The 22,303-nt window shown below is 47.7% G+C and overlaps 1 protein-coding gene across 1 annotated transcript in view; it reads left to right on the top strand.

Annotated features, from left to right (window-relative positions):
* Nucleotides 1-22,303, top strand: part of PDIA5 (protein disulfide isomerase family A member 5) — an 87,542-nt gene that overhangs the window by 21,644 nt on the left and 43,595 nt on the right. The window contains exons 2-7 of the mRNA XM_054700512.1: nt 2,150-2,276; nt 4,919-5,006; nt 12,956-13,039; nt 13,293-13,338; nt 17,091-17,183; nt 20,371-20,431. Of these exons, the coding sequence (XP_054556487.1) occupies nt 2,150-2,276; nt 4,919-5,006; nt 12,956-13,039; nt 13,293-13,338; nt 17,091-17,183; nt 20,371-20,431 (499 nt within the window). The remainder of the gene's footprint in view (nt 1-2,149; nt 2,277-4,918; nt 5,007-12,955; nt 13,040-13,292; nt 13,339-17,090; nt 17,184-20,370; nt 20,432-22,303) is intronic.

Genomic DNA, 22,303 nt, shown 5'->3' with positions numbered 1-22,303 from the left:
CAGATAAACTATAGTTGTCACTTTGTCTTAACTGTATTATTCCACAACCCGCTGTCATTGTACCTTTCTGGGCTAACTGCTCTGTTGGCTACAGAACACTTGCCCTTTGTCTTCTCTTCAGCATTATCATAGTGATTCTCCTGCATCTCCCTGTTGGATACTTTTTTTCTGGGTTCCATGTCTTTCTCATTTTTTAATTTGTTCTTGTCTTAGTAGAGCATTAGTTCTAGTAGTTTCTCGAGAAAGGGTATATTGTTGGTAAATGAATTTTTCTCCTCTGAGGTCTTAAGACTGAGGAAATTTCTAATCACAATTGATAGGTGCTTTAACTGGTTATAGAATTTTAGTTGGAAATCATGTTGCTTGAGAATTGTGAAGCAAATACTGCTTTCTGGTATACTGATGAAGAACCTTGCTGCTTCTGCCTCCTGTCTTTTGTATGGGGTGTTTTGGGGTTTTTTTTTTCCTCCTTTGAAACATTCAAAATCTCCTCCTTGTCAGTAGTGTTCTGGAAATTTTCAGTGATGTACGCTGGTGAAAATCTTTTCTTATTCATGGTGTTGGTCCTTTTCAACTGGAGACTCATATCCTTCAATTCTGGAATATTTTCTTGAATTATTTCTTTGATAATTTCTTTTTTTCTGGAGTTCCTTTAATTTGACTCTTGTGCCTAATGAATGTATCTTTTAAATTCCTTTTCTTTTTTTCTCCTGTTTTTTATTTCTTAGTATTTTCTGAAGGTTTTTTTTTTTTTTTTACAATTCTACTTTCAATCTTATTTAAATGTTTAGTTTTCATGAGAGTTTTACTTTTCAAAAGTTGTAACTGATTCTCTTTAACTACTGCTTTTTCATAGCAGGCTATTACTGTTTTTATGAATGTACTATTTCATTTCTCTGAGGATAATAATTATAGTTTTGTTGTTTCCTTCTGTTCTTTTTCTTCTAAGTTCTAATTTTTCCCTTGGTTGTTTGCATCTGTGTCTTTTGTGTTGAGGACTTTCCTCAGATATCTGGTGAGCATGGTCATCTGTCTACATGAATGATCACAGGAAGACTGAGTGTATAGAGGGAGTGAGGGCACCTGTTTATTGGGAGGATCTTACAGTGGGTATTTGAATGGGTACTCATCTGTTTCATTGGACTGTCTTCAAATCATTGTGTTTCTGTGTTTTGTTTTGTTTTTTTTGTGTCCCTTAGTTTCCCCAGAGAAGAATTCCCCACTCTTTTGCCTGGGGGAATAGAATTGGCAGCCTTCTAGAAAAGGGAAGGGAGATGCTGGAGGCGGGGCTTAGGTGGGGTGGGTGAACTCATTCAATTTGTAGACTTTCCCTAAATCCTCTTGTTCTCTCTGGACCACACTCCCAACCCAGTAGAATTTTTCTTATTCAGTCTCTCCCTGAAGTTACCTCCATGTTTTCTGCCATCCTGGCAAGGGAGCATTGACCATCTGTGTGTACTGGGTGAGGGAATCTGCTATGACTGCTCCTCATACAATGCTTTTAACTGTACACCCCGCCTCCACCCCTATATCCCTCCCTCCACCCCCCAGCACCCCTCCCCCATTCAGCCTATCCCTCATTATGCCTGAAGAGATACCTGGTACTTCTAGTGCCAGGGCTTTCAATGTTGTCTGGGAGAATTGGCTCACTACTTTTGACTGCCTCCTGAGATTACTTGACTGAGTGGGAAAAACTGAAAACGCACCCATACATTCCCATCCTAAACATTGAGAGGCGATTTTCTCTGAGGATTTTGTGCTTTGGTTCATCTAGGTAGAATGGAGTTTTCACATAGCTCCAGTGTACGGTACCTGTGGTGAGGTGTAGAGTATAAACCTTCTAGAGAGGTCTTGGTTGAATGAGTGGCAAGTAAGTTTATGCAGCATGCCTGTCCATATAACCTCATAAAAGTGCCTGAAGGGAAGGGGTGAAATGGGGACTGGAGGTGGGCTGGGAGGTGGTGGGTAGTTGGTGGTGGTGGGTGGGGCATGATGTGATGAAGTGAAAGCTAAGTGTGGTGTCCTGAGATGGTGTGTCCTGAATAACTCTGACGTGAAACGTGCTCTAGGCAGCACATCTGTGGGCACAAATTTTTCTCGGGCCCAGCCAGGAGCTGGAGTTAATGGTTCTTGTTTCCTTGATTCCCAGGTGGTCCTGCCAATGTGGCTGTGCTCCACAAAGGTCTCCTCACTCATCGAGAGAATCTCTGACCCCAAGGACTTGAAAAAACTTCTCAGGACCCGGAATAATGTACTGGTGCTTTACTCCAAATCTGGTGAGTGCCCCTCCGGGTCTCGGCTCCTCAGTCAGGGATGGGATAGTTGGGTGTGGGAGGAAGTGGAGGCAGAGGTGGGAGGCAGCGCCTGAGGATCAAAACCGCTCAGAGGTTTAACAGATACCATGTTTGTCAGCTTTCCTCATAAAATAGGGGCAGAGGCACAGGGGGCATTAGTTCTTCCCCTTTTGGATTCCTAAGAGGTCATTTTAGTTCCCTTTGACCAGTATTTCATAGGAAAAGCCATCTGGAGTCCCTCACTACCTCCAAAGGGAGAGGACATCTGTGACAGAGAGCAGAGGACAGTGAGCTCTGGGAAGGATGTTCTGGCTTCCTGAGCAGGCACAGACCAACCCTGCCAGGGCAAACTTCGCCAGAGTTGTTGATTAACTGACTGGGCCAGGCTGTCAACAGCTAAATTGGTCCCTGGCGTGAGGGCACACGCCCAAGCTGGCAAACCCTGCCCTGCCTGGCCCCCGTCTGTCCTACTCAGGGGTCAGAACATGAAGCTGAGTTTGGAGTATTCTTGCCTCTTCTGACCTTGAGGCTGGTGAGGGCAGAGTGGAAGGAGAGAGATTTGCTCGCTCTTGGCTGAGACTTCAGGCAAGTGTGAAAGTCTGACTGTTGATGTTGTTCCAGCAGAGTTAAGTGTTCTTGCTGCTCCCAAGGATGCCAAGTTTTCTGTACCCCAGAGAAGCAGCAGCCTGTGGCTGGGCCAGTTCCGGGCAGAGCTCTTCCCGGCAACTCATCCCCAAAACTCATTGGCACTGGGGGCTGATGGATGTTTTGGACGTGTGTCCCTCCTGAAGCCTGCATCCTCCAGACATGCTGCTCCTTGCCCTTCTGAGGGTCTGGCACTCCCTGGGGTGGTTGTTGTGAGCCTACCATGTTATTAGCATTTCTCTGCTGTCCAGAACAGAGGGGACACTGAGGCAAAGGAGAAGTAGGGTGGCTTTCGAGACCTGGGGTGAGGGTCCTAAATCAGCATGTCTTACCCCTTAGATGCTCCTGGAATTGGGTCATTGTCAGGACACTGGTACCTTCTCTGGGTGGGTCCTGTCATATGAAAGCTCATGATTTTATCAGAATTCTGCCAGGCTCTTCTGTGACACTCTCTCATTTGTTCCTTTGCCATGAAGGACGCAGGGCAGGTTGTCAGACACTGTTCAGTTTACAAGTGAGGAAATTGAAGCTGAGAGAGACTCGCCTGCCGTCTGCCAGCTGGTGGATGGTAGAGCTTGTCTCCTGTGCTGCCTCCACCTCGTGCTTCCCCTGGTGGAGGGTAGGAAGGCATCTTTTTATTCTGTAATGATGGAGGGGCCCTGAGACCTGGCTTTGGTTGTGATAAGTTAGAGTGGGATGTGAGGGTGAGGGGGTCGGGTGGGGCTATGGTGCTCTTACTTTCCCTCTGGCCCTTACCCAGCCTGTCTCTTTTGTTGCCTGTGGAGCTCCCACAGCTTTCCCTTGCTGGGCTCCTCTCCCTGCCAGGATGATTTTACCTTCCTACTTCCTGGCTCTTGCCAGCCCAGCTGCAAGGACTGTGACCTGCAGCTGAAAGGCAGGATAGGGGAGGGGGTGCTTCATATCCCTCTACCTCAATGCCATTCCCCAGCCCAGTCCGAGTGGTGGAGCCATGGTCTTGCCCACTTCAACTGTACCCCTTGCCCTGGTGGGGGCGCTCATTTGGGTAACTGTGCACTGCTCTTGAGGGATGCTTTTTCTTCCCTTCCAAGAAAGGCTCAGCATGCTTTATATTCACAAACAGCTAGCATTAGCCACACTAGGAAAGGAGATCTGTGGAGGCAAACAATCCAAACATCATTTCTGCTTGGCTTAGGACTTATTAGATTTTTGGCAGGGGGAGGTGGCAGGCTGCTCCCCAACGCGTCTGCCTGCCCTTCCAAGTGAGCTCACAGGTGTGACAGGATGTGACACACTGGCCTTACTACTCTGCAGAGGGCCACTGTAGCTGCCAGTTTAAAATCCTGGCCACAGGAGCTGTCCCTAAGAAACTGCCCTTCTACGGTCCTTTCCAGATGATTCACCCAAGCCCACAGGGATTGACACCTAGATCACAGAAAAACTCTTCCTTGCCTGTGTTCATTCCATCCTGTCCCCAGGAATCGTTCTCTGCTCTGTAACTGAGCTGCAAGCGTGGCTTCTGTGGCTTCTGGGAAGTGGGCTATGAAATGTAACTGGGGACACTCGGCATTGTTCCATCAGAGCCTGTGTCACAAGTAAACGTTATTTAATTACTAAGTTGTGCTGAGTCCCTGGATGAGTGTGCGATACACAGGTTAAGGAAGGATCTGGCCCCTGCCCTCTTCAACTCCTGGCTTAGGCACCCAGGCAGACTAGTATGGAGCAAACTCATTTCCTACTTTGGTTATAGAATTGGAATTGTTTGGTTATAGCATTGTCAGAATGTGTGCTAGAAAGGTGGTGAGTCAGAGGCTGTACTGGGAGTTGAGGATGACTGTGGCTTAAAGGAGGGTGAGGTGGGGCCCAGACTGTGTTTTAACTCGTCCTCAGGACCTTACTCCCCCAGGGTTGGCGCCACCCTCTCTTGCTTGTGAGGAAAGGTGGCAGGGGTGGCCCTGGTGCCCTTGGGCACAGACATTTAATTTTTGTTTTTTTTACAGAGGCCGCAGCTGAAAGTCATCTCAGGTTATTGTCCACTGTGGCCCAGGCGGTGAAAGGACAAGGCACCATCTGCTGGGTAGACTGTGGGTATGTCCTGGGGACATGGGGTTGCAAGGCTGGAGGGCAGGTGCCTTGGGGACTTTGGTGGGTGAAGTAGGGAGTTGTCCCTTGATTCAGACTCTGGGTGAGAGGAGATGAAGGAGAGATTATTGCAGGAAGACCTCCGCGTATCACGGTGGCATGTCTGGACTGGAGAGGGAAGGGGCAGGTTCTCGCTCTTTCCTGTTCTTTCCACCCCTGCTTCTTCCCTCCTTCCTCCGTGCTTTTCTTTTTCACTCTGCTGTATGTGTCACTTGAGTTTTGTCTCTCCATATCAAAAAAAGGGCAACAGAGGGGACCTCCTTGTTTTAAAGAGGGGGCCTGGATGCCCAGAGAGGCAAGGTGAAATTTCAGGGTACCTGGTAGGCTTGCTTGGGGAGATCTCAGTGAGAACACATAGGCTTTAGCCCAACCAAGGCCTTTAAAAGAAGACTACACTGGCCGCAGCGTAAAGGTAGCGGAACCACTGGCTACCTGACTGCTGCTTTGACTTCTGAGGTGGCTGTTAGATGTGTCAGCCCAGGGCAGGTAGTTTATACCTGCCGACTCTCTCTGAACTGCATCCCCACTCCCCCCACCTGTCCCATTGCCAGAACTCTCTCTCCTTCCTGACCTCCCTCCTCCCAGACACTTTTCCAGCGTTAAGGTGGCAGAATAAGCACCAGCCTAGGGAGGGAGTTCTTAGGAAGGAGGCCGTCTCTTGGCGGGGGCATGGTCCTCTTGGTGGAATTTCCCTGACTCTCTTGAGATTGAGAGTGTGAATCCCGAGTTTACTCAGCTCCCTTTACTTTTAATCATTGGGATTGATTTCCACATCTCTTTGTGGTCAGCTCTTTGCTTCTGGGGTGTATATCCACACAAACACACACACATCTCATATCATATATTTAGCTCCCAATTTGGCAAAAACACAGAAAAGACACATAGTGAGTGAATATAGGAAAACAGGTAGTTAACCTGTTTACCCAACACCAGCTTGTGCAAGGCATGATGCTGTACTTGGCTGATTCCCACGTTCACGTGGCCTTCTCATGGATGGGGGGGGCTGAAGTGCTGTGTGCACACTTGCCTGTGGCTTGTCTGCCGTGGGGTAGGTAGGGGGGCTGAGCCAGCATCTTCTTGCAGTAGCAGGTGGTCAGCCAGAGCTTGCTTCCTGTGGCTTGGACCTTGCTGTCATTCCCATCTCTCTGGAGGCTAGACTTGGGGACCCCAGGCTTGGGGTTAGGGTGATAAGAAGGTCAGGAGTGAACAGGCACTTTGCTTTTCCCATAAAAAGACAGGTGAGGGGACAAGGGTACTCTGGGTTGAGAGAGGACAGTGCTGTGGTGGTGAGCACTGAGGCTCTGGAGGTACATAGAATATTGGAAAAAGCCTTGCATGCAGGAGAAGTCCTGGGTTGAAGGGTCACCTCTGCTACTTACCAACCCTGTGGCCTTGGACAGTCTGTTTCTTACCTGTATAATGGGACAATAGTACATATCCTGCACTCTTTCTGAGTCCATGGTAAGGATTGGGTAAAGTTCAGAATAGAGTTTAAATGCAATAGCTATTCTACTGTTGTTAATTTTCATGTGACCAAGATTGGGAGAAATGGTGTATTTCTTCATTGAACAGTTTTATTGGGTGAGGATCCTTTCTTTAGCTATTGTGAGGATGTCCCTGAAGAAAGTTCCAGGTATGAGAGTCAGCCCCAGGATGTGGATATCTTTCTCCACCCTTTATGAAGTATGGGGTGCTGTGGAATTTGTAGGACCATGGCTCGGGAAACCTGGCTTTCAGTTCAGGCTCTGACAACAAATAGCTTTGGGACTCTGAGGAAGTTGCTGCCCTTCTCTGGGCTTCAGTTTAATCTTCAGTGAAATGTGGAGTTGAATCTTCCAAGTTGCTCTCATCCCTAGTATGATTTAGAAAACTCCAGAAGCTGTTAGCACAGTGTGTATGTGTGTGCGTGTGCGTGTGCGCCTCTCTCTATCTTTCCATACTAGTTTTTTTTTAAAAGATTTATTTATTTATGCATACAAGAACTGGGGTACAGGCCAGAAGTATGGGGGGGTGAGATGATTCACCAGAGACAGAGTGGGGAGCAGAACAGTCAGATCTACTGAAATACACTGCTGAGGGGAGCAGCAGGCGAGCCTGGAGAGGTCTGCTGCACCATGTGGGTAGCTCCCTGGCCAGGGATCAAACTCGTGCTGCAGAGGCTGCGACAGCGTCATAGTGCTGTGCTTAACCCCTTGCGTCACCAGGGAGGTCCTCCATACTAGTTTTTGTTGTCTCTTCCCTTTTCTGGGTCCCTGCCTCCCCTGTTCTGTTGGTCTCTTTCCTCCTGTCCTCACTGCATGGGCATTTCTTCTCCTCTTGCTTTTCTGGTTCTTTCCTCCTTGCCCCTACATGTGTGCCTGAGACTCACACTCGCACACATACACCCTTCTCTGTTGGTTTTCTCCAGGTTCCCCGCCCTATAACTTGTTGCTGTGAGGTGTCTGGAGGGTGTCTGGCTTCTGTCCAGGCTTTTGCCAGCACTCCCTTCTCCCCACTCCACCTCTTGGCTCAGGCCTCTGCAGCCACGCTCGGGTTGGCTGGTGGTGGTTGTCGGTTGTTAAGTTGGTTGTGTGTGAGGGAGTTGGTATTCCCCTCGTGCCCTGCAGCCTGACATCGGGGCTCAGCTTGGCGTGAAGTGCCACTGTCTGGGCTGCTGAGCTGGAGCCAGCGGGCAGAGCTGTGCCTGGTATGCTAATTCCTGGGACTGATCCTCCTTGGGCCAAGACTGCCCTCTCGGGTGCTCCCTGCTTTCTTTTTCCAAGGGTTTAAGGTGATTACCGAGCCACATTTCCTTTCTTCCCTACTCCCCCTTTTCTCCCATCTGCCTTATTTTCCCCAGAGCAGTGCTGCTTCCTGGCATCCTAAGATTTGGGATCTGCCTGGGCTGGCATAACTCATTTGGAAGTCCTGTTTTCTTCTAAGAATTCTTTTATTTAGCATTTAGCATTTGCTTCCTTATATGTTCATGTTTAATATTACTTACCGTGGGGATGAAGTAGAGTTCCAGAAAAAGAACCGTGTTTCTGTTGTGGCTTCTGATATTGCTTGGCACATTGCCATGTACACGTTGGGGGTAAGGCGGCCCCAGCTGAGGTGCAGGAAGAAACTGCTGGCTGGGAAGGCAGGTAGCGGCAAAGCATGTTCCTCTCTCTTAGTTCCATCACTTTTATTAACTGTGCTGCATAATTCATACTTCATTATGTGCATTCTTGAGGTATGTACCAAGCAGAGCAGCCAAGCCAGGAGGCTCCCTACCGTAGCGAGTCCCTTCTTCAGAGTGCTGTGTGATCACCAAGGTTTGTCCGTGTTCAAGGTCCAGTTATTCTAGGACTGTTCTCTGTCTCCTGCCTGTGGTTCTCCAGCCACCCTCTTTCACCTTGTCCTTGGTATCTGCACCTAGCAGTCACTCTGTTAGTATGCTTTGTTCTCGCGCATTCCTTGTTTCCTATTTCTTCCTGTCTCTAAAGTGGGGACACTCTCTTCTTACCCTTTCTTTCCTACCTACCCTTAGGGGTCACTGGTCCATTTGCTCAGAATCCTGACTTGTCAGACCTGGCAGCTGGGAGAGATGTACCCCTCTTTGATGGGGAAATGGCAGCAGCAGGGCTGCTTAGCCAAGGGCACACAGTTAGTGGCCAGGAGAGGCTGGGGGCCTTGCCTTTGGTTCTCAGGGTAGCTTTCTGCCCTGTTGTAGGAGACTGCTCGTGGTTGTGGATGTAACGATGCCAGCTGGCTGAGTGAGGATCTGGGTGGGAGGCTATGACAGAGATGATGGAGGCTCAGGTCTTTCTCAGTCTCTCCCTTCTGTCCTGGCTTCTGGCTCCTAGTTTAATGTCAGGATATAGGTGACCAGTCTTGATGCTTTCGTAATACTTGACCCAGTGGAGGAATTGAAATCGCCATTCAGTTCATGTGGACGGCTGATTTTGAAGCTTGGGAAACCAAGGTTCCTGCCAGAGGTCACAGGCTGGCTGGTGGCAGAGCCAATTAGAAGCCGGCAGTCATTCCAGCTGGCAGCTGGGCCTTCCTCCAGGGAGGGCTGAGTACTTAGACTGCAACTTGTGAAGGTCATACCTCCCCTTCAGAGCCTCCAGCATCTTGTTTCTTTTTCTTTCTGCTGTCACTTCCCCACCTATAATCCCTGGGTCTGACTTCAGGAGTGAGTCGCTGGTCTTTGGATGATCGTTACGTGCAGGAAAACCTAGTGAGCACAGCACATCACCTGCAGCAGCCATTCCGCACTGCTAGCCAGCCCCACCACAGCAAATTCAAATGAAATACCCACATGTTTGTGTCTGTCAGGGCCAGGGCTGAGGTGCAGAGTATAATCTTTTCCTCCACATGCTGGACAGAGGAGAGCTAGGGGCAGTGTGGGGCAGGATAGGATGGATCAGGCCCCTGCCTTGATGCTTTGCCCCTGCAGCGGTAATGAGTGGGCAGAGGGAGGTGGGCTCCAGCATTCCAGTAGATGTCTGGTCCTGCCAGATAGCCAGGAAAAGGACAAGGGAGAATCTTTGCACAGCCAGGATCACCCTACATGATCCATGGGGTTTTTTTCCTCCTGCTCCATACCAGCAAAGCTTATTTCCCTACTCACTGCCTTTGTCTCCTTTTCCCCGTGAAACCTTAGTCACTGACTAGGGAAAGGAGGTAGAAAAGGAGATAGCCAGTAAATCAATTAATTGTGCTTCATCTATCAACCCAGATGCCTGAGCTTGGGTAATTTTTCTCCCCTTTTTGAACTCCTAGAACTTCTGTTGTTTGTGCTGCACAATTTGTGTGTCTTGTCTGCTGCACACAAATTGTGCAGCACAGACAACAGACACACACACACACTCTCTCTCTCTGTCTTATACGCTGAGAGAATCATAGGAATGAGGGGAGCTAATATGGGCATACTGTCAGCACTGTCTCTTGGCAGGGTTCCTGGAGCTTAATAGACAGAGCCCAGAAAGCTGGAAGTACAGAGCCTCATCCCAGCAGCCAGAGGATAGCATCATTCATTCATGCATTCATTCATCAGCCAGATTAGAGAGTGCCTGCTATGTGCCAGCTGCTGTTGTAACCCTGGGGAAATAGCTGTGAACCACACAAGCCTTGGCTTTTATGGAACAAATGCTTCTGATGGGGATTACAGTGGATAAGTGGGCCAGAGGTGGAGAGAGGATAGCAGAGAAGGGGCTCTCTTCTCCCACCCTCCCCTCAGAGAGAGAGTGTTTAGGGGCAGGAGAGAACAGTGCCTTCCTGGGAAAGAAAAGGGCTGCACAGATTCTTCAATAGCAAGTCCTGTGGCAGAGACAGACAGAGCTGTGATTCGCTTAACTGGAGTGGGGACCACAGACTGTTGTGGGGGCTAGCTTCACAGGCAGGAGTCCAGACTGAGGAACAGATTGGAGAACCTCTGCCCTCCCCGCTCCTCTCAGCCGACTTGGTTGATTTGGAGCATTGCCTCTAAGCCTGGGCTGGGGAACTCACCGAGACTTTTCTGTGGATTGGGTTCTGTCAGAGCAGGCAGGGATTGGGGTTGGAATTTCAGAGTCCTGTCACTCCTTCTCTTGCTTTCTGAATGTCCCAGGAGAAGCTGCCAGCCAGGCCTGGTGGAAGAGAGCTTGTGTGCAATGGCCTTCTCCCCTCTGGCTGCCTGCAGAGTCTGAGCAGCCACTGCAGGTACAGCAGTGTGAGTAGGCCCTAGCGGTGCCCCTGCTGGATGCCAGGCTGGGAATAGGGAGGCCCGTGGGTACCAGAAACTCTGTCCCTACCCTTGTCATTATTTGCTATTACAGGTGGACAGACAGTAGGTGGTCAGAGAAACAGGTGAGAACAGCAGAGCAGAGCTGGACAGGGAGAGGGCCCAGTAAGCGGTTATAAGCCTACTGAGTAGCACCCTCTCTCCCAAAGAATTAGCTCCTGGGCTCCACTGCTGCACCCCACCCCAGGTCCAGGGTTTTCTCTCTTTATTTAGTCCTACCTGTGCCAGCCACCACAGGGAGAGGGTTCCTTGGACACAGTTGTTCTCCGACAAACCTGGTGCCTATATGTGTGGCTTCACCACAGAGCCCCTGTGGGATAGGCAAACCCATGGTGCAATCACAGCTGTGAGTGTAGGCTTGTGTGCAATGGCCTTCTCCACTCTGGCATGGCGTCCCACGGAGCTTTAGGGCCAGAAAGATCCCAGCAACTGGATGTTGTGGGCTGCCTTTATAGGGCCTTCTGATATATGCTCTCAGCCTCTCTGGGTCTCCTCTCCACCCAGCTCATCCCTTCTCTCTGAACTCTCCTCATCATAAAATGCCCTCACCACCTCAGGGGCTCCCCTGAGGGAGCACTGCCATCAGCTGCCATCAGCTCTTCCTTTCTGAATCCATTGTGTGTGTCTTGAGTCCCTGCTGTGTGCCAGACCCGGGCTGGGAGCTGCAGCATCCACAGTGGTAGCTAGCACAGGTGGGACTAAATAAGGAGGGAAAACCCTGGACCCCGGGTGGGGTGGAGCAGGGGATCCCAGGAGTGTGCCCTACACACTCCCTCTCTGACCTTCCTGCACTTCCCCAGTAAGATGAGAGTATGACTTGCTTTGAATTGCAAATTGTATATTTGCACTTAAAACAATTTTTTGTTTGTCCACTGATGAGCGTTGCTTTTAGAATTGAGCTGAATGGTTTAATTAGTCCATCTGTTCTGGGACTGATGCACAGCTGTGTGAAGCTGATGGCTGTGGAAGGTGGTGAGGTATGTAAACAGGTGGGAGATGAGGGACTTCCCTCAGGTGGCTGTCATACCTGGCAGAACAGTTTTTCATGAAGTGTAGTCAACAGGGGCCGTTGGGCTTGGGTGACCGATTCGAATCTGGGGAGGGGACCTTGAAGAAACCAGCAGAACCCTATCCAGGTGGGGTGTCTGCTGCCTTTGCTATGTATTGGGCAGACTTGACTAAGTGCAGTGAGGTCTTGGGGAGGCCATGATAATGGCAACGTTCCCTGAGGCAGCTAGTGTGGGGCATAGGGGCAACCGAACTTCATGGAGGTGGAGGAGAAAGCAAGATTGTGCATGGCATGCATCAGAATCACCTAGAAAGTCTCCTTAACACACAATTGCTCAAGTACCTTGGTTTTGATTTAGTAGGTCTAAGCGGGCAGAGGTTTTGGTTTCTGGATGATGCTGATGCTGCTGGTCCAGCATTATAATTGCGGTCCCTTGGTCTCACAGGAAGGAAACTACAATTACATGAGCTCATGCATGAGCACTGTGTAAACAGTGAATGACATCTAACAGATGTTTGAGAGTGTGATAATGCAGATTTTGAAAGTGTGGTAATGCAGAGGTGGTGCTCCCTGCACTGAAGTGTTCCCCTTTCTCCTTTTAGCTTTGTCAGTAACTGGTCAGATTTCATAACTTCTTAAACACTGTAGGACTTCTCCCTCTTATCCCAGTCCAGATGGTTTGATAGCAGGTGGCATACAGCACACATTAGAGCTCTAAAAACATAACTTGCTGGGTCCCAGGTAGAGATTCTGATCTAGTGATCTGGGGAAGCCGGGGGCCGATATTTTCCAAAGCTTCCCCAGGTGATTCTATACTAGTTGTTCATTTTCCACCTTAGCATAGACTGTCCACCCCCTCATATTCTGGGGACTCCTTTGTCCAAATCTTTCTGAGCGGCCTCTTGCAGGCAGCAGGGCAGCCTCTTGTCCACCTGGCCCCTTCTTTCTTGACCTGTCGCAACTCTTGGCTGCTCCCTTCTCCAATCCCGTGAGAACCCGTCTGTAGTGAACTTCTCACTCGCTTTTGAGAATGTCCCGTTACCTGACTTACTGTTAGGCCACTGGAATATTTTACTCTGTCAACACCTATGTGAGGACTTTAGATAACAAATGGTTCCCGACACTTGTGTCTTTCAGTGACGCAGAGAGTAGAAAATTGTGCAAGAAGATGAAAGTTGACCTGAGCCCAAAGGACAAAAAGGTCGAATTATTCCATTACCAGTAAGTGCACGTGGCATTTCCAATTTCCAAGGAAGGGCTGAAAGCTTTCATTGGTATTCTCAGTGAACAGTAGTTTTTAGTTAGATTAATTTTATTTCAGAATGATTTTTTTCTGTTTTTACAATTATTTCTTTACCAAAAAAAAAACCCAAACTGTGTTGAATAGCTAAATCTTAAGATGCTGCAGGAAACCAAAGGTATATATCTTCGCAACCATTCTTACAGTTAACACTTTTTTCTCCTCATTTGACAGGGATGGTGCGTTTCATACTGAATATAACCGAGCTGTGACATTTAAGGTAAATTTACCTCCCTCATTCTCAGCAGAAGCAGAGTCTGAATGGACGCCAAAAGTCTGGCAGGTTTGCTCTGAGAGAAGGAAGGGCAGATTGCACAAATAGCTCTGCGAAATGACCTGAGGGATTCTTATCTCTAGAGCATATGTCAGCAGAATATCTAGAAAAGTTTGTGATTGTTAATACAGTGAGGATGACCAGCCTCAGAGGTAAATCTGTGAATTTTTCAGCAGTGGTCCAGTGAGGCATGTCACATCATATTTGTCCACTCCGCAAGCCTGAGTCTCCCTTTGCTATGCCTTCAAGCCCTCCCTTATCTCTGGTAGCCCACAGTGGTTGGCCCCTGTGGGCTGATGTCACTGAGATATTCCCACTATAAATCTAACTTGGAAGTAGATGTAAAACATCAGTGAATATAACTGTGAAGTTCTTGTGACTTTGTTCATGCAAAGCAGCTGCTCCAGCCTTGAGTTCTTCCACTGCCTTTGGATTCTCCTCCTTCAATGTACACTTTCTCTCTTCAAACCAGTCTTATCCTACCTCCTGTTCAGGTGGGATTCTCCTGCCATGCTGGGGCCCTCTATTTCTCCTAGTCCCAACTGTGCGAAACTCACTCTCTCAGACTCTCTCGCTTCTCACGCTGGGTTGGAACCTGTGCTTCTCTCTCTGTCTCCTTTTCTTCATCAGTGTCTCCTGTTCTTCCTGTCTTTCCATCTATCTGTGCAGCTGTCAGTGCATCACACTCCCTGGGTAGCGCCCCCACTTCCTTGATCATTTCTTGTTTATCTGCTAACACTCATTCTTTTTAAAGTTGCTGCAGCTTTTGCCTTATATGGACTTAGCCTGATTACTCATCATCATCACCCCCACTTAGACACCTAGAGAAATTCTACCAACTAGAGTTGCTTAACCCCTCTTTTGTTGTATTAAAACATCAACTGAAATTCTTGGGAAGAACACATGCTCCCCAAGGAACAAGATTGAGCGGGGTGGGTAAGGGAAGTACTTATGTAGTGATGGAAGGAGGGGGTGGTGGTTCTTTGTTTTGTTTTGGAGGCTGTGTTGAGTTTATATTTAATCGGGCCAGGCCTTCTGAGGAGTTAGTTGTGAGATCATGGAGCAGAACTTGCAGCTGCTCAGAACTGTAGTTGCAAGAAAGGAGCGAGAACCATAGGTGGACTGAGCTGGCCTGGGTGGGGGAAGCCAAGTCCTGGCCTTCTTCCCCCTCTTTACAAAGCCTAGGTGTGTGGAATCCGCTTGCCCACATCTTTCTGTGATTTCTACATCAACAAGCTGGAGAAATGGGCTGTATGTTGTACAAGATCAGTGTCTTTAGCAGAGGCAGGGCATCCTGGGTCCCCAGAGCCCACAGGGCCAGCATCCCCATGACTGCCTGATAGCTCTGCTTTTCAGCAGGAGCAGCCGAGACCAGAGCTCCCTTGTCAAGGATTAGTTTTCCTTTCAAGGTTTCTCCTGAGCCTTTTTGTCCAGGTAAATGGACGCACCTGTGGCAGGACAGGGGCATGGTCTGCAGGCTCAGGCTCTAGCTGTTGATGTTGTCATCATGTTCTGTCTGGTAGGTCCCTGGTCATAGGGACAATGCTGTGGTCTTTAAATGATTCCAGGGGCCAGATTAAGTGTGGATAAGAGTTGGAAACTTGAAGAGTTCCCTGTGTTATAAATGGCCTTTTGATTGTCAGCAGTCTATCCAGCAAAATCCATGAAATGTGTAAGTGCTGAGGCCCACTGGTAGCTGGAAGCTGAAATTCATGTGGCCCTCTAATGACTTTCTCCCAAGGCCCTGTAGCTATAAGTGTGCTTTCCCAGCCAGGACCATGTCCTTAGTTCTAAGGTATGCTATTAGGCCATTTCCCTGAGATTCAGAGTACCCAAAATGGGCTAACTGAGGATGGGGTTCCAGGTATTGCTCCCTGGAGACTTTTCCACCCAAGATCTTGTTAATTAGGGTAATTTTGAGAGGACCCTTGGGTGGGGTTATTCAACTTGAGTTAAGCAAGAATTATCTCCACCTAAAAAGCAAAAAGATTACTAGTATGAATGTTTCAATTGTTACATTAAAAGAGGCAATTTATTTCCTTTTTCTGTCCACATTCATCTTTTTTTTTTTCTTGATATGAAGCAGAGCTTGGGGGGTAGGGAATGGGGAGGCTGTGAACCTTTTAACTCAGCTTATGCTGGTGTGGGAACAGGAGTCCCCAAAGAGCATAGTTCCTAATTTATTTTGGGTTCCTAGACCCACTGAGAATCACCTGAAAACTGTGAACTTTCTCCCTAGAAGCCATGTGTGTGCATAAATTAAAGTAAATGTTTTCATGTCTGGGGTTTAACAGACCCCAGAAGTCTTCTGTGCTCCCTAGACTGAGATCACTGCACCAGGTCTTTCTAACAGGCAGATGGACACCTGTAAGCCTCTTACTCACATGGCCTGGGTAGGCAGCTGCCTCTGCAGCTATGGGTGGGGCCCTGCCAGTTCCATTTTGGCTTATATTGTCACAGTGAGGCTTTGAAAAGGAGCTGAGAAAAGGTGATCTGCCTTTGTGATGTGGAAACAGCCCTTCTCTTGCCAGGAGGCATTTTGCAGCTCCATTTGGACCAACAGGGACCATTACCTGAATGAAATCCTACCAAATCTTGGCTGCCTCCCACTCTCCCATAGGAGCTTGTTCCAAATGGGAGTCTCCAGAAATACTAAACCTCACTGAGGTCCTCTGTGTGTGACCAGTGATTGGGATGCACAGCCCTCTTGCAAAGAGGTTGTTTCCCTTTCTCACTTCAGACCCTCTCCCAGCTCATCCGCTCACTGTCACTTGATCATTGTTGAAAGAAGTAACAGATTCTTTCTTCATCAAATTGGGGGACATCTAGGGCTCTGTCTGTTGACATGGAGGCCAGTCACTCCTGTCCGGGATTGGAGGGATAGAGGTTTGGTCGGTTTCTGGAACATCTTCCTGGTTCTCGTTGACTTTGAGCACCAGTTCCCAAGCAGCTATCTGAGGGGAAAGGAAAGCTAGATCAGTGCAGTGTGAGGGACTGGAGCGCAGGGCCTTGCCCCTTCCATCCTACCTGCATGTGTCTCTCCAAAGGAAGTATGGATTTGACACAGTTCTCCCAATGACAAAGGCTAGTTTAAGCCCTTCATCCTGAAGGTGTTTGTCAGCTCTTCCTCCGAGGCAATACAAAAGGGAGGCCTTTGGGAAGAGAAGTCTAGCAACAGAGTGGTCACAGAGATGCACACCCTGCCCCATGGGCTTCCTGCTAGGACCCCACAGAGGGTGGTCAGGATTTAAAGCACCCCCAAAGCGTTTTACATCATGAGATACTGAGGAGGTTTCAAGTCAGTGTAATTACCTGCCTGTGGAGTTGACAGTTTGAGTGGCTGTCTGAATGTGGATAGGGCTGGATTGGAGAGACTGGAGGAAATGAGGTTTAGTAGGAGCAGTAGTGTGTCTCTGAATAAGCCCACTAATTGTCTCACATTTCCACTTTTTTTTTCCTGACCATGAAGTGGCATAGCAAGTATAGATCAGCTGACTAGAGTATGGTTAAGTGATTGAAAAAGCCTGGTGTGGCGATGCATTCTTAGGGCCATGAGTCACTGCACACCCGAAATGTTTGCCCATGTGCCACATGCAGCCCATTCCAGGCACTTGGGTCTCCGGCAGGTTAAGAACAGGTTCTTGATCTCCCATCTCTTTGGCTAAAATGTGTTTTACCATCTCTTTTCTTTTCTTCAGTCCTTAGTGGCATTTCTGAAGGATCCAAAGGGGCCCCCACTATGGGAGGAAGATCCTGGAGCCAAAGATGTTGTTCACATTGACAGTGAAAAGGTAATTTATTTCTCATCATACCAGAGTTGAAAGAAGACATGCCTCTGGAGCTTAGAAATGGGAGAATTAGGGACTGATTGTGCTTTCCTTCAAGGAAGCTGGATCAGGGTGCTAATACTTGATTCTGTTTCCCAGCTCCATGACAGAACCAACGGGTGATCACAGGCTGGCTCCTGAGAGCTTTCTCCGTTCTTCACCACCTTACTTGATGCATTTTAACATGTTTAGATTTTCTTTATATTAGTTTAAATATCTTCTCCTTGTTATGTATCCACTTGTTGCTAGGATTTGGCTTTGTGGTTAGTTTTTAAAGTGAATTCTGCTTTTTTTTTTGTAAAAATAATCTCAGAGATTTGAGTTGGATTTCCAAAGACTGGGGTCGGGTTTTACAATTCTGAATCACTGCATAACTTTGAGCAAATTATTTACTTTCCTCAGCTTCAGTTTCCAGGTTTTGACAGAGTGGGGTTTGGGGACACACCATGGTTCTCATGTTTGGTCTCTGTACAAGCCTTCTCTTCCTGACAGTGGCCAGCCCCTCTGACCTGTATGTGCGCCCTCCACATGTGCAGTGTTTGTGTCGTGCACACTCATGTGCCTTATTTGCTTGACTGTGCCTTGAAGGGGATGGACCGGACCTTCTTTGTTACATTTCCAGGGGTCAGTGAGGCAAGCAGGGTTTTCTGTAGATGCGGGGAGCAGCATGGCATGTTACCCTGATAACATCAAAACATAGCTTTATCTTCTTCTGCCTTCTCTCTCTTTTCATTTAAAATCATTGACTTTTAGAGAAAATGATGCCATTTATACTTTCTGAAGGAGGGATTGTGTGATCATCATGGACCAACCAAGTGGGTGTGTGGCAATTCCAGTTAAGGGGCTAGGCACCTGCATTTCTCTGCACTGGGTAGGCAAAAACAAACAACTCAAACTGATCATGTCTCCTGGAGAGATTATATGATAACAGATGTTTTTAACCTCTCTGGAAAGGGGCTGTCTGCCACCTTCCCTCCCCAAATGTTTGTCTCCTGAAATTCCTAAGCTTGTTCTCGTGTAACTGTAGAAATATTAGGCAGAAGGCCTCCCTGGTGGCGCAGCAGTTGAACGCTGGATTGCGAAGCTGCCCACAGCCTCTGCAGCACCGGTTCGATCCCCGGCTGCTCCCCGGCCACCAGAGGAGGGTCCCACATGGCGCACAGACCTCTCCTGCCTCCCGCTGCTCCCCTCAGCAGTGTACTTCGGTCCTTCTGCCTGCTCTGCTCCCCGCTCTGGCTCTGGTGAATTCTCTCACCCTCCCGCGCTTCTGACTGTACCCAGTGCTTGTATAAATAAATAAACAAACAAATAAATAAATAAGTCTTTAAAAAAAAAAAGAAATATTAGGCAGAATATTTTTTCCACATCTGTAGGCAATCCCCTTGTCCTACATTATGCTATTTTCTCTCATATGAACATTTCAGGTATAGCTGCTCTTCTACCAATAGGATCTTCACATGAAATAACTGAAAGTTCCAAATTCAGGTTTAAATTGCCAATTCATACTTGAAAGCTTAGAGTTCCACACTTAGCTAAAGTAGCTAAATATCTTTGACTGTAATATAATATTTGTTAGTACTCAGGATATGAGACCAAATTGCTATACACTCTGAAAAGCCTTTTCTTCTTAGACCTTTTACCTAATTTCATCTCCAGGGATTCCAGAGATCATTTTCAAAGTGTTTTCATCCTTCACTCTTTAATAAGGGCCAAAGATCTTAGTTACTAATCTGTCTTAAAATGAGTGCTTTAACCCTCGAGTTGTGTAAACAAAAGAAATTGTTTTCAGAATTTATTATAAAATGTTTTCAATTTCCACAAAATGTTGGTATTTTTTAAAATCTAACTGGAAATAATAATTCTAAGTAATTAATTTTAAGTAATTTTAAGTAATATAAATTCATCATTGAAAATTTAGAAAATGCAGCTTAAGCACAAAAGGGGAAAATATCACTCTGGTCCTTCCTGTTGAGAGATGTCCACTGCTGGAGTTCTCTGTCGTCATTCAGGCTTTCAATGTAATACAGACATAAACATCTTTACTCACTAAAGTGTCATTACATTTTTATTTACTGTTTTGTAACTTGCTCCCCCAGATACTTAATGCAATGTGCACGTCTTATTGTGACATTAAATATTCCTCTCCCTCGCTTTTAATGATGCAATTGTATTCCATTGTGTGGGATTAATGTACTATCATTTATTTATCTAATGCTTTTTTGCTGCCAGAAAGATGCATTTTGAAATTTCCTCTTATTTTCCTTTATTCAAAAGAGAAAAAAACCTCTGTGGTTTTTCCTTCCGTGGAAACTGGTTAGAGGAGCTTATTTTGTTCAAAATAGGTCTATCATGGTTTGTCACCACAGTCCATGATCGATTTGCTTTTTCCTGTACATCCTTAGTGCACATTGGAAGAAAAATCTCCTTCCCTGCTTTACACTGGAGTGACTGGAGTGTCTACCTTAGTACTGTTGTGACCATTTGTCTTTTTACATTTATAGTATTTGTTTAACAAATAACTACATATTGCCTCAGAAGAGGCCAGGCACTAAGTGATCCATTAGCTTGTAACCTCCTGGGTGGGGTGGGTCTGGGCATACTTTATCCTCATGCGCCTGTAAGCACAGCAGACTCCTTGGGGTGGTGAATGGGGGTGAAACTGGAGCTGGGAAAAGAGATTAGTCAGCCTTGGTTATCCCCCAGTTAGTTACCAGCAGTTCCCTAGCTAGCCAAGTCAGATCTACACGAGAACAATGACCCCTCACCTCAACAAACACTTCTGTAGAGCAAGGTGAATGAGTGGCCTGGTGAACAGCCTCACGGGACACACACGGCTCCTTGTAGCCTTTTAATTGTTCAAGTAAAGTTGGTTGCTTGGTCCAGACAAGGTCATCCCACCTGGTGACCTTTGGCAAGCCATTTGTCCCCTTGGGGCCTCAGCTTCCTCATCTGTAATATTCCTGGAATAGATATTGTCTGGACAATCTTTTTCCAGAAGATTCTTCCAGCTCCTGATATGCCCTGGCTGTGCGTTGCATCCCTCAGCCTCAAGTCAGTGCCTGCCCTGCTCCTCCCACCATGGCGGGGTTCCTGGAGGGATGCTCTCTCCATTGTTGTGTGTGACCTGTGGTGTTATCTGTTTGTGCCTCAGGACTTCAGACGCCTCCTGAAGAAGGAAGAGAAGCCGCTGCTGATGATGTTCTATGCCCCCTGTGAGTGACCTATGTCTTTTGAGCCATTTTTAGCAGTGGGGTGAGGGGAGGAAGAGTGGTGGGAACTGGGAACTAGCTCAGGTCTCTCACTCAAAACTGCAGTATCATCACTCAGCCCATCCCTGTCTAGACTCTTTCCTTTCCCTTCTCTTCATCTGGCACCTGTCTCCTGCTATCCATACAGGTTTTCTCTCACTAGAGTCACATCCTTCTGCTCTCCTCACCCTGAGAAGAGGTGGAGCTGAGTGCCAATCAGCTACAACTGGGGTCTCCTCTCAAGGTTCCTCGCCTTCCCCTGCCCCTCTCCTCCTGTGAGCCCAAAGCCCCTTTGCTGCCTACCTTGAGCCCTGATGGAGCCCTGCCCTGATTTTGGATGTGCTCTCTGAGGTCCTGCTGCTGCTTTGCCACCCCTTGGCCATGCTGCTGCCCACCATCCACAGCCTCATCTGCCTCTGGGCAACAGCTTGTGCATCTCTGATTCTGCTGGTGCCACCAGGGCGGGGGCAAGGGAGTTCCAACCAGGGAGAAAGGAGGCCGATATTTGTTTTCAGTCTTTTTTTTTTTTAAAGACTTATTTTTGCATACAAGAATTGGAGTATAGGCCAGAGATGCAGGGTTGAGAGGATTCACCAGAGACAGAGTGGGGAACAGAACAGGCAGACTGACTGAAATACACTGCTGAGGGGAGCAACGGGCGAGGCAGGAGAGGTCTGCTGCTCCATGTGGGTATCTCCCTGGCCGGGAATCGAACTTGTGCTGCAGAGGCTGTGGACAGCTTCACAGCGTGGTGCTCAACCCGCTGCGCCAGCAGGGAGGCCCTGTTTTCAGTCTTTATGTGTGTGGTAAGGGCCATACGAACAGCAGATGAGAACCAGAAGATTTGGGTTATGATTTCAGCTATGCTGCCAGCAAGCTGAGTGACCTTAGCCAAGTCCTTCACCTTTCTGGGTCTCAGTTTCTATACCTTTTGAGAAAATGGATGGGCTCAGATCAGTGGTTTTAACACTTTTGGATTGCATTTCACAGTATTAAAAATATTTATATTGCAACCCTTTACGGTGCAGTTATTTAAATTACATATAAATAAGCTGAAACAGAAGTTTCACAAAACCATGGTAACCTTTACTGCTTGCCATCCACTCTACCAGACATAGCACACACCATATTTTCTTTTAGTTCTGTTTTATTATGAAGTTATTGGTTATTCCTACAATTTCATAACTCTCTAATAAGGGATCAGCAAATTATGGCCCATGGACTGGCTGCCTTTTTGGTAAATAAGTTTTTGTTGGAACACAGCCAATTTGTTTACACTTTGTCTGTGGCTGGCTGCTTTCAGGCTTGAAACAGCAAAATTGAATAGTTGATGGTATATCCCAAGAGGGCTCAAAATTCACTCTCTGGGCCACCCCTGCAGTGTTTGGGTCTGCAGATTGGAAAACACTGGGTTAAAGCCTGTGTAAGGCCCTTGGGCTGTGATTCTGTACATGCTCTTCAGGAAACCAGAGGTCTAAAAGCTGGAGAGAGCTGGCTGTGTATGGTTGGAGGTGGCTGTGCCCAGGCCTGACAGTGGCTCCCAGGGTGGGTCACTGGGCTTCTCTCTCTTTTTTTTTAAAAAGATTTATTTACTTATACATACAAGAGCTGGGGTACAAGCCAGAGATGCGGGGGGTGGGGTGAGTGGATTCTCCAGAGACAGAGTGGGGAACAGAACAGGCAGACTGACTGAAACACACTGCTGAGGGGAGCAGCAGGCGAGACAGGAGACGTCTGCTTCACCATGTGGGTTTCTCTCTGGCTGTCTGGGGATCAAACTTGTGCTGCAGAGGCTGCAGATCACATCATAGTGAGGTGCTTAACCCCTTGTGCCAC

The sequence above is a fragment of the Talpa occidentalis genome, unplaced genomic scaffold (genome assembly GCF_014898055.3).
Source record: "Talpa occidentalis isolate TD23 unplaced genomic scaffold, MPIMG_talOcc4v2.1 talOcc4.4, whole genome shotgun sequence".
Lineage (NCBI taxonomy): Eukaryota > Metazoa > Chordata > Mammalia > Eulipotyphla > Talpidae > Talpa > Talpa occidentalis.
The sequence above is the reverse complement of the archived record's forward strand: the minus strand, read 5'-3'. Positions and strand labels throughout refer to the sequence as shown.